The 16,040-nt window shown below is 35.4% G+C and overlaps 1 protein-coding gene across 2 annotated transcripts; it reads left to right on the top strand.

Annotated features, from left to right (window-relative positions):
- The first annotated feature begins 381 nt into the window (after positions 1–381).
- Positions 382–15,695, top strand: LOC119839204 (uncharacterized protein DDB_G0286299). 2 transcript variants are annotated; one of them, XM_038365420.1, is made up of 9 exons: positions 382–559; positions 4,271–4,514; positions 5,198–5,312; positions 5,955–6,067; positions 6,887–7,002; positions 7,675–7,781; positions 9,385–9,504; positions 11,028–11,344; positions 11,838–15,695. In XM_038365420.1, the coding sequence occupies exons 2-9, from the start codon at positions 4,449–4,451 to the stop codon at positions 12,087–12,089; spliced, it is 1,206 nt and encodes a 401-aa protein (XP_038221348.1). In that variant the 5' UTR covers positions 382–559; positions 4,271–4,448; the 3' UTR covers positions 12,090–15,695. The 2 variants fall into 2 exon arrangements, with proteins under 2 accessions (XP_038221348.1, XP_038221349.1); XM_038365421.1 differs by having other exon boundaries at positions 11,028–11,219; positions 11,838–12,004.
- The last annotated feature ends 345 nt before the right edge of the window (positions 15,696–16,040 follow it).

The following is a 16,040-nucleotide window of genomic DNA, read 5'->3' as shown; positions in this document are numbered from 1 at the left end:
ATAGGTATAGTTTTACCTTTACAGTAAAGTTTTAAATTTCACCTTAGTTAAAAAAAACCTTGCCGTATTTGCTATGTTGACAGAAATTATTAGAGTACCTACCTACTTTTTAAAAAAAGGGTGTATCGTTTTACAAGAAAGAGTATGCATACAACTACATTTTTGCATTTTTAAATAAAGAATGATCAATCACACGTCAATTTGACACAGTTTTGGCTTGACCTAAATTAACAAGAGCATGATAGTCTTTTAGAACGTTAATTACATAAATATCTCATCAACAAATACACAACCAAAGTTGAAGAATACACAAATTAAAAAAGCCGGTATTTGTCTTCCGTGAAGTAAGCAATTTATGGGCGTATCATTTGTACGAACTTCACCACGGTCGCCATTTGCGCCACGACCACTGTTGGATACTGAGTGAAAAGTGTAATTATAGGTTATCCGTTAAAGTGCTAATTTTACAAGTTAAACGTGCAACGAAGTAGCAATAATATATTGGGATCACATTTTAACTACATATAGTATTAGAACGCGCATGTAGTGTGTTTAATAAGTGAGTATTATTTTTTTCCTGTTCCAATACGTATGCACGTGTTTTCTTTAAATTAAATGTAGGCAAATTGCTTGCGTAGACTATTATTTAGGCAATTACTAGGCGACTTTGCACTATATCGTCACGAAATCCTATACGTGCCCTGAAATAAGTCCGTCTGTCAGTGTAATTGATTAGGTCTTATCTATTTATAACACTAGCTGAATGGGTCTTGTTTTTAAATAAGCCACAATTGTAAACAGTAACTAGGTATGAGAAGTTGTGAAAGTTGCAGATGTGACGTTACATTGTAGTTGGTTGTACAATTTTGCATTATCATTTCAAACGGTAAATACGTATCAACGTAGTTTATTTAGTTCGTATTGCATTAAAAATCATTGTTACAGCGAGATCTAACAATGAATATTAGAATGGTACTCGTGTTCAATATAATTTTTAGTTTCGTAGCATTGAAATGCTTTATAAGTTTAATTTTTTACACACGTTGCTCATATGAGCTTAGATTTTGGTAATTATCTAGTAATAGTGCCATAAAAATATACGCGGATTCGAATCCCGCCTCGTGATCAAATTTTTGCAATTCTTTCTAAATTTCTCATTTATAAAGCATTTCAATGCTATAGAACTAAAAATTAAATATACATGTAGTTTTAAAATTAATAGAAAGGCAGTGTGATATTACTGTTATAACTTTAAAATGTAATGTAAATCCAATTTGTACACTTAAAAATAAGATTTGTTCTTGTAATGAAAGTAGCGAGGACATATTTTGAATCCTTAGAAAAATGTATTGTTCTATAAATCTTATTATATAAAGCTGAAGAGATTGTTTGTTTGAATGGGCTAATCTCAAGAACTGCATGACCAACTTTTGAAATTCCTTCACCACGTTGGGTATATAACATGGATGAAGGCATTTTCTATAATACAGTGAACCTTTACCTTGAAGTATTATACATTATCTTCATTTCCTTTGCCTTAACCCTTTACTTGGGGTCGACTCTTCTCATTCTCATGAGCCAGGATATTCTAACCTGTGCCTATCCTGTGTCTATCCTATGTTGTCTGAATTTTCAATTGGACACACTCCATTTTGTTTGTTACGGCAGACCACCCTTTATTATTCGGCAAAAAATCTTAATATTTATAATATTAATTATTAATACATTTGATTCATGTCCATTGGGTTGATTAAATAGCTTAACTGTTTCATATAAAAATTTGTGTGTCAGGCTAAAATTATTCAGAACACTTTCTAATTTATTTATAGTATTCATGTGTTTAATCTATATCAGCTTACATTCATAATAATCTTGGCTATAATATAAGCATTTATTCATTATGGAAATATTAGTCTTAATAAGAATGAATTCTGCTATGTTATATTTGATTTTTGCATTATAACTCACTAGCGGTCCGCCCCGGCTTTACCCGTAGTACATATATAGCCTATAGCCTTCCTCAATTAATTGGCTATTTAACACTGAAATAATTTTACAGATCGGACTAGTAGTTCCTGAGATTAGTGCTCTTCAGCATATTTATTGACAAATGAGTCTAAAGGTAGCATACAGTCATCCTTTGATCTCATTGAAAAGTGGTAAAAATATACAGCTGTTTCTACTTAATGACCCTAATAGTATTATAAACACAAAAGTCTGAACATATGGAATAAATGTTTGTTACCCTTTCACTCGAAAACAGCTTATGGTATCTATATGAAATTTGGTAGAATAGAGATAGATTACAGTCTGGATTAGCACATAGGCTACTTTTTACCCGGGTACCAAATGAGCTATGTCACTAGTTTCAGCTAGTCGATTATCTTTTGTAAAAATCATCAAGAATCTGACTGATAAATTTGTAAAGGGTACATGTTTAAATACCAACAATGACTGAAAACATATTTGTTTATTGCCACCTTATTTACTTCCTAATTCATACTAATTTGTTTATCAAAACAAAGTGTTATCTATATAAACAAATGATAATTCATATAAATAATTATCTAATGATTAATTGTTATCTCGGCAGTTAAAAATGTATTTAACTATTACCATTACAATTTGTGGGGTATGGGGCAGATGATATTCATCTGTTTCACTGATCGATTTTATTTATGGACAATTAGGTGATCAGCTGTCTGTGACACACAGCAAAATGCTATTTTACGCCGGTCTTCTGTGGGGGTGTGGTACTTCTCCGGTGCGAGCTGGCCCAATTCGTGCCGAAGCGTGCTCGACTGCCACATAAATTTTTTTTGCGTCCCCGCCGGGATTCGAACCCAGGACCCCTCGGTTCTTCACTCTCGTTATCCACTGTACCAAGGAGGCGGTCATAACCATAAATTAATAAAACATTGTAATGTTTTCGATTTTATCTCGCGTCTATACAGTACATTTATAAATCGTCCTTTGCACGTATATAGCCCGCGTAAGTCTGTATCCCGTAGGAATATCGGAATAAAAAGTTGCCTATGTGCTATTCCAGTTGTTCACCTATCTTCGTACCAAATTTCATTGCAATCGGTTCAGTAGTTTTTGCGTGAAAGAGCAGCAAACACACACATACAAACTTTCGCAATTATAACATTAGTAGTAAGAAATTTTATAATTGTTTCCATACTTCCTGAGATTTGCGCGTGCAAATAAACAGACATCAGTTTTATAATATTATTAGTATATATTGGAAGAATATGTGTGTGGGAATCACGACAAGTCGAACGAACCCAACTTCTATACAGAACAAGGAAGAAAACCTAAAAATATACTACGTATAGTTCGGCAATGCTTATACTCTTCGGTATTACTTCACATATTCTTTTGTTTGATGTCAATTGTGTTTTAATAATCTGTTAAATGAACAAGACTGTCAGTTGAGATACAGATGTCGCTTTTCGCAACTTGTAAAGTAGACCCACTTAAAGAGCGTTGGGCATTCGTAGGATTTACGCCTTGGTGTTTATGCTTTGATTATTTAAATGTTCGGCCAAACTACCCTCACTTTGTGACTGGCTGGCGATTTGTTGGTACATTCTTATTACGAACTAGGAGTTCCTCCCGGTTTCGCCCGTGGTATATATATATAATAGACTATGTCAATCCGTGAAATTGCAGCTTTCTGATGGTGAACGAATTTTAATCGGTCCAATCGGTAGTTTTCGACTTTATCCATTACAAACAAACAAACAAAAATGCAAAATCTCCCTCTTTATTAGTGTAGACAAGCTAATATGCAACACAGCCTCCCCCTCCCCCCTCTTTTTGATTACTAACCCTATTTTATTATATTACTTTGACTAAACGCCATTTATTCGGGTTTATAAGCACGCTATAGTTTAGTTCATTTTTTATGACTAGATACGTCGTTTTACTTATCCCTTGAAACGTAAAATTACACATTTTCATGCTTGTAAGACTTTACAAAAATCAATTTATTAATGCGAAAATAACTCTGCTTGTATGTCGCTACTTCACGCCCAAACCACTGACCGAATTTGCATGAAATTTGTCACGATGACAGTTTGAGACCCGATAAAGGACGTAGGGTAGTTATTATCCCGGATACCCATCTAGCACGGAAACTATGCAGGTTCCTGGGTTTTATCTGTTCCCTTGACTATTCTGTCGTACGAATCGCTGAATCTGATAAATCTCCAAATGGCCTCGCTTCTTTAATATATCTAATTTAGCGTTTTGTTCTCTTTTCCAGTTCTCTAGAAGAATAGCAATGAAAAACGTAATACCTCAACAAACCAGTGATAACCTTATGATCATAGTGCCTAAATGTAATTATAATTGTTGAACGGATATTGTCATATTCGAGTACAGCTTACGGACGGACCGTGTGATAGATTAGTGTTAAAAATATTTAAATAAGTGTTGCAAGCATGAAAATACCAGAGACGAGCAACGTTGGCGCTTATTATGGCAACGAGGAGAACGGACAGTGGCAGGTGGGTGTAATTTTTTTTTTTGATGAGTTGATGCGTGCTAGATGTGTGTACGTTCACCTATCACGAACTGACATTTGAAAGAGAGAACAGACGTTCATTTTGATGACATGACATGACATGACAGTTAGGTTACAAAAAAATTTTTGGTGCAGGTGAATAAAATTAAAAAAGTTATTATATAATAAAATGTGAAGAAAAAAGACAATACTCGAATGATTATTTTGCATGTGTTATGTCTACGGGTCAACATAGACACATGCAACATGGAGTCTGTGCAGCGTGAATTGAATGGGAAAATTGCTCGGTGATATTCTGTTATGTAGATGCATAGCAGCACCGGTTTTCAATGAGAAACTAAAGAAAGAAACATGCACATTATATATAAAAATTCACAACAAATAAGTGTGTAAGTAGTGTATTTATTGCATACTAGCTGCACCCCCGCGGTTTCATCCGCGTATGTCCGTATCCCGTTGGAATATCGGGATAAAACGATGCCTATATCTTATTCCAGTTATCCAGCTGTCTAAGTACCAAATATCATTGCATTCGGTTTAGCAGTTTTTGCGTGAAAGAGCAACAAACACACACACACACACACATCCTTACAAACTTTCGCATTTATAATATTAGTAGGATTATATCAATGTGTATTATGAAGAAAATAATATTGTCTATTCCAGCCAAACGGTGTGATCATAGACAACGGAGTGGGCGGCGGCGTGGTCGGTAGCGGCGACGCGGGCGTGCACAGGCCGCCCGTATACCCAGTACACATGCCCAGGGGGCCTATGCCGGGTTAGTGCTCACTTTTAGTGCTTTCCGCCCGTGGCCTAGCTCGCGTGGTCAAAACCTCTACAATGGGCATACTAAAATCTTGCTATTGTACCACTTAGAAAAGAATTTCTGAATCGCGCAAACGAAATTTTTTTCGCTACAGAGCATATATACAACAGTTGTATAGACTGGTCGAGGATCTTTAACAATGGAGGAATTCCACCTCTCATTCTATAAAGTTTTAAAAATGGAAGCATAATTACATAGGGACAGACAGACAGACAGCCAGAAGCGACATTGATTCTTGATTGAATTATAGAGATAACTTAAATCGATGTTCTATAAAATGACGGAATTCGAATGAATATGGTTCCTTGGGAGCGGTACGTATTAAAGCTATCATGATATCGAATTTCATCCAATTTGGTTTCGTGGTTTGAGCGCTAAGAAGCGACAGAGAGACTTTTGCATTTGTGATTACTAATCGTTATATTTGAAATTTTAAAAGAGCAAACTACAGAGTTTGTTGCCGGCTCTTCTCTGTAGAAACTGCCTTCCGAACCGGTGGTAAATGTTATAACTGTTTAATATGACGATTCAAAAGTGCTTCTATAAGAAGTCTGTCTGAGTTGAATGAATAAATATTTGAGTTTGACATTCCAGGCTACGTGATGGCAGGCGCTTACTACCCGGCCGCGTACCCGGCGGCGGCGGCGCCGCAGGACGACTTCGCCGACTACATGTGGATGGAGAACGAGGAGGAGTTCGATAAGCAGGTAAATTGAAAAAACCAAAAAAAAACAAAAAAAAATTAGAATTTTTTTTTTTTTTTCCTATTACGTATAACAACAATTTGGTGTGGATAGAGTCGATATAATGATGTCAGTTTTTTTTACGGATATATTTATAACTAGTAGCGTCGCGCGGTTGCACCCGTCTAAACGGGTTTTTCCATTACTTAACCCCTCAGCAGCAGCAGACTCGAATTTGTGTACCATCATTTAGAATTTATCCTACTCAGCAGGGGGAGGGGCAAAATGTTTCCGTAATATTCGATTGAAAGAAAGCTCTTTATAACATCTGACAATGAAGGTCTCGCCAAGAATGGTCCAGCTCTTCCACAGATTTGCCGGAACAAACAAACAGACAGACAGGCAGAGAAAAATTGTAAAAAAGTTTAGACTTATCGATTTTAAAGTCCAAGGTTCTCACCACTGAGCCACCACTGCTGTTTCCATGTGAATGTTTAACAAACGTCCGTACATCCATCCATCCATACTTACAATTCGCGTTTACAATATCAGTAGGGTTCGCTTTCTGTAAAAATTTGTTATTATGTTATTAAAATATTACATAATATATACTATTTGACCACCTCCTTGGTATAGTGGTAAACGCGTGAGCGTAGAAGCGAGGGGTCCTGGGTTCGATTCCTGGTGGGCACAATAAAAAAAAATGTCTCGGTCTGGCAGGACACAGAAGGCTGATCACCTACTTGTCCATAAAGAAAATCGATCAGTGAAACAGATGTATATCATCTGCCCCATACCCCACTAGGGTACACGGGACTTCACACACAATATATACTATTTCAGGTGATGCAGCAGTTGGAGGAGGAGGCGTTGATGGAGCAGTGCATAGAGGCGATGCTGGAGGACGAGCAGAGGGAACGGCACAGGCCCGTGACGAACGGACACAACAACTTCGCCACGTACGTATATGCTGTATTGTACTGGACGCGTGGAGTACCTGCTCCCTCAGCTTCTGTGTTATTCTAGTATATAAGCTTTATCGCTGTTGGATATCATCGAATGATCGAGTTCTGTGATTTTCGCCTGAAAGAGTGACAAACATATATATATTTTTTAGAAATTTAAAACTTTTTAACGCGATTTAATCATTATATTATTAACCCGACGTTTCGAACACTTAACAGCGAGCGTGGTCACGGGGAGACGGTCTCCCAATATAATTAATAAATCGCGTTTAAAATTCGTTAAAAAGTTTTAAAATTTCTAAATGTATAATACTTGCGTAAAATCAAACACAAGAAAATACCATACATATATATTTACATATACTTTCGTACATATATATATCCTCGAAATTTCTTTAATTAATTTTAGTGTGATATGTCGAAGTGTTCAACAGAGCTGGTGCCTTGAAATACCCATAGATGGCGCGATATTAAACGCGATTTTTTTTTGTAATTTTTAAAGGGCACATGGCGGTCTCATGTGCACAAATAGCGGTCTTATGCGCTAGATAGCGATCTCTTCCTGACTGAAAATAAGAAAAGACACCATTTTAAACAATCAAATAACCAAACCAAACAACTGACTGTAATATTCCAAAAATTTAATGTATACTTCGATGATTGCAGAACGAGCAACGGCACCAACTCAGTGTCGCTGCAAGAGGCGGTGTCCCGGTCCACACTCAACCCTCTCGCCGCTGAGTTTGTGCCCAGCAGAGCTAGACAACCGCCAGGTACTAATTTTTTTCTTACTGCCTTTCCACCTGGCATGGATAATAGATATTCTCATGGGTGTGAATACTTTTGCTGTGGTAAAAACTCCTTAATATCTATCTGGGCACATGAAAATGATGCTATAAGGTAATAATTATAATTAACTAGCTGCACCCGGCAAACGCTGTTCTGCCTTACTCTTATCATTTAGGGGTATGAAAAATAGATGTTGGCTGATTCTCATAGATACCGGATGATTTTATTGTGGGAGTCGAGCACGCTTCGGCACGAATTGGGCCAGCTCGCACCGGGGAAGTACCACACCCCCACAGAAAACCGACGTGAAATAGTGGCATGCCACTGTGTTTCGTACAGTGAGTGGGGGAGCCGGAGGCCCGTCTCCTTTTCCTCACTCGTCCTAGTCCATTCCTTCTTTCCAGTCGTTAAAAAATGAGCACAAAAAATTTCATCAAAATCGGTCAAGCCGTTTCGCAGGAGTATGGCAACGAAAACTGTGACTCGAGAATTTTATATATTAGATAAAAGCTGTAGAAACAGGCTTTCATACCTTTAATTAAATACACTAATGTTATTAAGGGGAAGAATTTGTATTTTTAGTTTTATAGCATTGAAATGCTTTATAATGAGAAATTTTGAAAGAATAGAAAAAATTTGATCACGAGGCAGGATTCGAACTTGCGTTTCTTGCCTAACCATAGCAATTTTTTTTTTATTTGCTAATTGCTATGGTTAGGCAAGAAACGCAGGTTCGAATCCTGCCTCGTGATCAAATTTTTCTATTCTTTCAAAATTTCTCAATTTGTATTTTGTTTGTTTGTTTGTAACGGATAAACTCAAAAACTATGGAACCGATTTAAAAAATTCCGAAGTTCACTGTATGTCATAGGCTATATATGTACCACAAATGAACAGCAAGTGGTGGCTCAGTGGTGAGAACCTCGGACTTCAAAATTGATATGTCGGGGTTCGAGACCGGGCGAGCGTGCAGGGAATAAATTGATTTTTAGATTTATCTGCACATGTAGATAACATCACCACTGCTTAAAACCGTGAAGGAAAACATCGTGAGGAAACCGGCATGTCCGAGAATAAAAAGTTCGACGACATGTGACATCTGCCAACCCGCACTTGGCCAGCGTAGTGGATTATAGCCTGAACCCTCATAGGAGGCCTGTGTCCCATCATTGGGAACATGTATGGGCTGATGAGGATTTATGTACCACGTGCGAAGCCGAGGCGAACAGCTAGTCTTTGATAAGTGTACCAGCTTCAAATAAGTCTGTCCCTTAAAAGTGGGTCAAAATTGAGTCTAAAGCGAGTCTCTTACATACAACAAACAGGTGAAGCTTATAGAAGCGTTCAATCTATCACACTGTTCTAGAATGAATGAAAAACAAATAAACACACATTTGCAATTATATAACATTAGATGGGACCATCCAGGTCTGCCGACTGTCCAACGCACAATATATGTCTTGAGACTTGAACTCGAAACGAATATATGATTAAGTAATTTCCGAGATAAGATTATTTAAACAAACATGAAACGTAAGCGATACAAGAGCAAATATCAAAGCATAATTTTCATATTATCAATTTCAGAAGAGAAGCAAGATCCGCCGGAGACGAAGGAAGATTCGGACAAACCAAAGGAAGATATACAGCCGTCTAGCGAAGCGGAGAGCCAGGAGAAGATAGAAGTCACAGAAGTAAAGAAGGAAGGTAAGGGAATGAAACGATTAGTATTGTTTTTTGTACACATTTTATGAGTTACTAGGTGCGCCCCGCGGCTTCACCCGCGTAAGACCTTTTTATCCCGGAGGAATATCGGGATAAAAAGTGGCCTATATGTTATTCCAGTTGTCCAGCTGTCTATTTCATTGCAATCGGTTCAGTAGTTTTTGCGTGAAAGAGCAACAAACACAGACACACACACACACGCACACACACACACACACACAGACACACGCACACATCCTTACAAACTTTCGCATTTATAGGATTTGAAAGAAGAAAAGATGTCTATTTTAATGACATGCCGAACGGTGAAAATAAGTTTTAGGTACAAGTTAAACATAAAGAAAATACGCAACGATAAAATTTAAAATAGATATGGAGTCTGCGTAGCATGACAACATTACAAAATCACACCACTCCGTGATATTCTGTGACACAGATACATCTTGGCATAGGTTTCCAGTGGCTCTGTGGCCTGTGACCCATATGTTTATCGTTCACTGATGCTTGAGCAGACCATTCAGTGAATGAGGCTTGGGTCGATTCAACTTTTATAAGGCAAATTTATATGATAAAATAATTGTATAATAGAACATTTTGGATAATAATTTGACTTGCTTGATGGTACAATATTTTAATAATTTTTTTAGTAATTAAATACTGATAAATATAATTGATGTGTCCATTTATAATTTTAAAATTCCTGCTTTTTACTATATAGGTTTGGTTACACAGTATGAGAGCAGTTAGCAGTAGTTATATATATATATAAGTGTAGTTAAACATATAACATCTCAAATGTTGCTGTTTTAAGGTTGAAAAAATCCACATTTATACAGACACTAATTGCAACAAAAAAAAAAAAATTTGACATACAACCTGTTAGTGACTAGTGTTATTTAGTCCCCAATAATTTCAATTTATATTTATCCGTCCTTATCTTATTGAAATTGTATAACTAGATATATTGAATACACAAACCTTATCACTAGACGAAAAAAGAACTGTATTAATCACTTCCCTGCTGTAAGACAGTTAGTGGACTATTACGGAGGAAATGACATTTCTATTATATAATGAGACATTTTACTTGAAATGCATGTACAGTTGTAGATTTATAATAAAGTACCTAAATGACCTGATGAGCTTTGCTCGGTATTATTTTTTTTTTGTCTTAACTTTAATTATTCGCCAAAAAATAGTATTATTATTTGCCAATAGATGTCAGGAAGAGTCATAATAGATTGGGACTACTCAAACGCCTCCTGTTTGTTAAAAAAGTTTGTTAAAAAAAGTTAAAGTTGTAAAAGTTGTTTAGTCGATAAAACACGAATATGACATTTTCTAAAAAAGATTCCTAGCTAGATCGATTTATCGCCCCCAAAACCCCCTATATACTAAATTCCAATTATATATATATACAAGAATTGCCCGTTTAAAGATATAAGATAAATAAACAAAACTTTGGACCTTAGAGTTACCAATTCCAGATAATTTAACAATTCCAGAATCATCGCCGCAAACGGAGACGCCAGAGGTGAGCGCAGCGGACGTGCAGCCGATAGACGAAACGGACGCGAAGTCAAAAGAGAAACCCAAGCAAGGCAAGACGGAGACGAAGAAACCGGCGAGAGCCGCGGACGCCAAGCCGAAGCCTCGGCGGGAAGCGAAGGCGAAGAGTGCGCCGTGCGACCAGCAATGTGAGGGCAACAGTGTTAAAAGTGTGCAGAGTGAAGTGAGAAGTGTTAAAAGTGAAGTGAAAAGTGTCAAAAGTGAAGTGAAGTTGAGCGATGATGAGAAGGAGGATGGTGCGGATGTTCTGAAGGTATAATTGGTTATTTCTAACGTGATTATTTAATACTAACTGCTCCCCGCTGTTTCACCCGTGCGCGTCCGTTGGAATATCGGAATAAAAAGTTATTTAAAGCCTATGTGTTATTCCATTTGTCCAGCTGTCTACGTACCAAATTTCATTGCAATCGGTTCAGTAGTATTTGCGTGAAAGAGCAACAAACACACACGCACATCCTTACAAACTTTCGTATTTACAGTATTAGAAGGATTAGTAGGAAGTAGGATAGTAGGATTTTATCGGTAAATAATAAACTATTCATCTATACTAATATTATAAAGCTGAAGAGTTTGTCTCTTTGTTTGTTTCAACGCTCTTATCTCAAGAACTACTGGCCCGATTTGAAAAATTCTTTCAGCCTATTTATTGAGGAAGGTCATAGGAGGCTATATAACATCAGGTACTACGTGGATATTACCGCGGGGCTAGCCTAACTCTGAACTCACAAAGACCATTTCGCTCGCAGCAAACCTCGCCGCCGCCATCTGACGAGCCCGCATCGGGCGTCAAGCCCATCAACTACGCGGCGGCCGCGAGAGCGAACAAAGCGAAGAAGTCCACCACGCCGCCCGCCGCCGACAAACCGACACCGCCGGCCGCCGTGAAAGCGGACAAACCGAAAGAGAAGGCGAAGGACAAACTTGTAGCGAAGACCAAAACTGACAAAGCAGTGGTGAAGGCCGACAAACCGATCCAGAGGAAGAGTTCGACGAAATAATAATACCGAAACCGGCTGGTTGCGTTTGGCTCGAAATTTTAAATGTACAAAAATATTTTGTAAGCGACTGTCTTGTGGGGGGGGGCGCGTTGACGGGTTTTTGTGGTTTATTTAGTGACTAGTATTCGCCCGCGGCTTCGCACGCGTTTCGTTCGAAGTAAATTAGCCCCTCCCCTCCTTCTGTTTTTCTACATATTACATTCTACATATAAACCTTCCTCTATAATCACTCTGTTAAAACAAAACAAAACAAAAAAAACCCCCATCAAAATCTGTTCGTGCGTTCAGAATTTTAAAGATCCAAGCACACGGACACACAAACGGTGGTAAGCGATTTTGTTCTATACTATGTAGCGATTACATGTTGAAAAAATCAAATGTCGCAAGTGAATAACGAATAAATATATACGTCAAAATTATTGATATAATATTGATTTTAATTTGTCAACAAATTATATTGAAAATATTGATAAATTGAAGTACTATGAATGAATAAATTTAATTACAGTTTGAACAGGTAATAATCAATTGTACTTCCATACATTTGTATGGTTGAACACAAAAAATCATGCCTATCTGTTGTATTATATGTTTTTTATTCTAATAAAATGTGAAATGGATTGGTAGTTCAATTTATGAAATTCTCAGACACTTTTGAGACTTGATATATTTAATTTTGTAATCGCTACAATACTATTCTGTTTTACTAACAGTAGCTCTCGTGTCTCCACAACTTACTTATTTTCGACCAACTTCAAAAAAGGTGCACGTTCACAAATCGTCTGTATTTTTTCTCACATAAAATGTTTACTACTTTTATCAACCAACTTTTAACTATCCAACTTTATTTGATCAATCTTACATACTAATTTTCAACTAACTCACACAAATGATATTTCATATTCCCATATTGGACCCCGTGTGGCAGCATTAAGAAGCGATTATCTTAAATAAAACCACATTAAAACCCGTCAATTTCAATTAAACGTTAATTAATTGCATAGACTATTTACTTGGTTGATTCTATATTGACTTAGGTATAGTAAAATCGAATTTTGTCGGAGACAACAAATAAAATAATAAAAACAATAACACAAACTATATAAATATTCAGCAATATTTTAAATTTAATTAAAGGTAAGGCTTCATAGGTTTTTTTATAATAAAAATAGTAGCTTCAAATATAAGCTAGGATGTTATGGTACATATAAAAATCGAAAAGAGATGACAAAAAGATGGCATTTATCATGTCTTCTCACACGCCAGACGGCTATCAGCATCTATTTTACTCGCACTCAAGAGGTGAAAGTCAATTATGAAATCATAGCACAGATTAAATATATTATCAAATCGTTTAATGTTATCTGTGGAAGTCGACATATAATAGAAATCTGGTAAGTGTTATTATTATTTTATTTGTTTGAATTATAAGCCCAGGTTGTAGTCTAAAAAAAGAGCATGTTAAATGTAGGTAGATATGGTTTTTTTTCTTTAGGGATTTCACAAAGCCCCTATTTTAATGTAAAAATATTATTATTAATGTAAAATTTTTATTATAACTTGAAATATATAATGTGATAAATATCCATGTTGCATTTTTTCCTTACGAAAAAATTGATAATTGACAAAAAAAGAAAAAAAAAATGTAAAAAATGTCCTAAATATATGATAATGTTGATAATAAGTTTATAAATCTAAAAATTATTATATTAGTTATTAGTTTGTGGGCTGTGCGGTTTGTTTAATGTCGAGTATTATGTATTTATCACATTTTTATTTGTTTAATATGTCGCCATTTTTATAATGTACATCTTTAAGCGCACATATTATCATTTTATTATATGTATAAAGTTGCCTATCACAAAATACTAATTTCTAAACCCGAATTGAGCGATACTAATCGCTATTTAGTTTGTATAAACTTAAAATTGTAATGAGAAATAATTTGTTAAAATGTCTCAAACAAAAAGGATCTTTTATGATAAAGATTATATCGTTGAAAAATTCGGGTAATTTTTTTTTTGTATGTAAAAATAGGTTTAAATTAATTAATAATGTTGATTTATTTCCTTGAAAAAAATATGTATATACATATATATTAGATATTTCAGCACTAAAAGTCGCGGTGCAATAACACCTTACTCATTTATAAATAATAAAAAAATGACAGCAAAAAGGCCGCATAGCCCATTTAGCATAATGCAGTCCAATATTCTATACTAGATAATGAAATTAAAAAAAAAATGTACATTTACCTATTATATTAAACAATGTATATTGCACGATTGTGTGAGATATTTTAGTGTAGCACTAAGTTTAAATTAGTATTGAAGTGTAGTCAATATATTTTGATATTTTCGAATTGCTATTATGGAAAAAAAAATTGGGTGTGAACACAGGTTTGGCGCGGCAACAGCTGTCAGTGTCAATTTTGATGCAAATGGCGGGAACGCGCTCGTGCTAAGATGCAATAAATATTGTATTTATAATGTTTCTTTTTCGTTTGTTAGAATTAATGAATAGCGTGGGTAGCAAAGCCTAGATCTGGATATGTGAAAGTGTTAAATAATAGGATGATAACGTTTAGAAAAGTGCTAAATTGTATTGCCTCGTTTTCCATGCTAATTTACGAAGCTTTTTTTCGACTAGTGTTCGATTCGAGGGAGCATAGCAAATTGACGAAAAGTTAGGTGCCTGGTACAAGATCAGTTGCTGTCGCGCCAAACTCACGATGTGGGTTTAGACTTTATTTTGCATAGGGATGTTTAAAGTTTAATAATAATAGATTATAATAAAGTTATTGTTTTATTTAGTTGTAGACTGTTTTAACATAATATATGAATTATCTAGCAACACCTTGTGACATACATAATTAATTTTATTGATTCTAGAAGTGGTTTTTTTGTGCATAAAGGTTTGTTTTGAATACATACATAGGGTTTTAGGTCAGGTTTCTAGATTTTGTGTTTAAGTGAAATTATATGTTGCATATTTTTATTTGAATTGATAACTTGGTACGCTTCCTTACGTAACGAGTTACGGCCCCAGTCTACCCGGGCTTCCCGTTCTATCACGCAAACGGTTAGATTCGTTAAAGTTATCACTTCTGTCGGGCGTCCCGAAAGAATCGAAAATTTTTCAAATCGAAAAAAAGTTTTTTTTTAAATTTCGATGACTGGGAATTTTGACTAATAGGTATTCAGCAATAAATAATAACGAATAAATGAAGCATAATTTTCGTTCATACGATATGTATTTGTAAATTTTGAAGTTATCAGTATTGATAAAACAAATTTATCAATGTATGCTAAGTTATATGAATGTAAAATTTGGAAAGGTGAACTAAAACTATTAAAATTAAGTTGTTTTTTAGTTGATAAGATCGCATGGGTATCTAATTGAAATTTCTAAAATTTTCAAAAGATGTATGTATGTATTTTGTGTATTATATTTTTTTTGTATGGATCCGTGCGATGGAAAATTCAATTCTCAGTTATATTATTATTCATAATTTAATATAAATTATATGTAAAAATGATTCGTCACAATTAAAAATATCTAATGTTAGACGGATTTTGTCAATATATGTACAACATGTAACTGAAACTGCCTTTCATTTTATCCCTTTTATCATATGAGTTGAGGAGTTTGTTTGTTTGAACGCATCTCGGAAATTATTGGACCGATTTAAAAAATAGTCTGGACCTGCCTGCTGTAGGCAGTGAACCGGGGCATGACTTAGGATTAACCCCCTCCCCCTCTATCAAAATCACGTGTATTTTTGTACCTACAAAGAATCGTAATTTTTTTTAAATATTACCTTTAAATAAAGGCATAAATAAATGTAATTATTCTAGAAAACGTAAGGACCATGATAAAAATGTCTAGACAGAAAGGTTACAGGTTGTTTTTTGACTGGCATAAAAAATAGTATTTAACACCTTTTAACAC

The sequence above is a fragment of the Zerene cesonia genome, unplaced genomic scaffold, assembly GCF_012273895.1.
Source record: "Zerene cesonia ecotype Mississippi unplaced genomic scaffold, Zerene_cesonia_1.1 Zces_u010, whole genome shotgun sequence".
Lineage (NCBI taxonomy): Eukaryota > Metazoa > Arthropoda > Insecta > Lepidoptera > Pieridae > Zerene > Zerene cesonia.
The sequence above is the reverse complement of the archived record's forward strand: the minus strand, read 5'-3'. Positions and strand labels throughout refer to the sequence as shown.

Excerpts from the sequence above, each read along its gene's own strand:
- LOC119839204 (XM_038365420.1), top strand. The coding sequence starts at position 4,449 with ATGAAAATACCAGAGACGAGCAACGTTGGCGCTTATTATGGCAACGAG. Across the intron at positions 5,313-5,954 it reads GCCCAGGGGGCCTATGCCGG|GCTACGTGATGGCAGGCGCT; the intron begins GTTAGTGCTCAC and ends TTGACATTCCAG. Across the intron at positions 7,003-7,674 it reads GGACACAACAACTTCGCCAC|AACGAGCAACGGCACCAACT; the intron begins GTACGTATATGC and ends CGATGATTGCAG.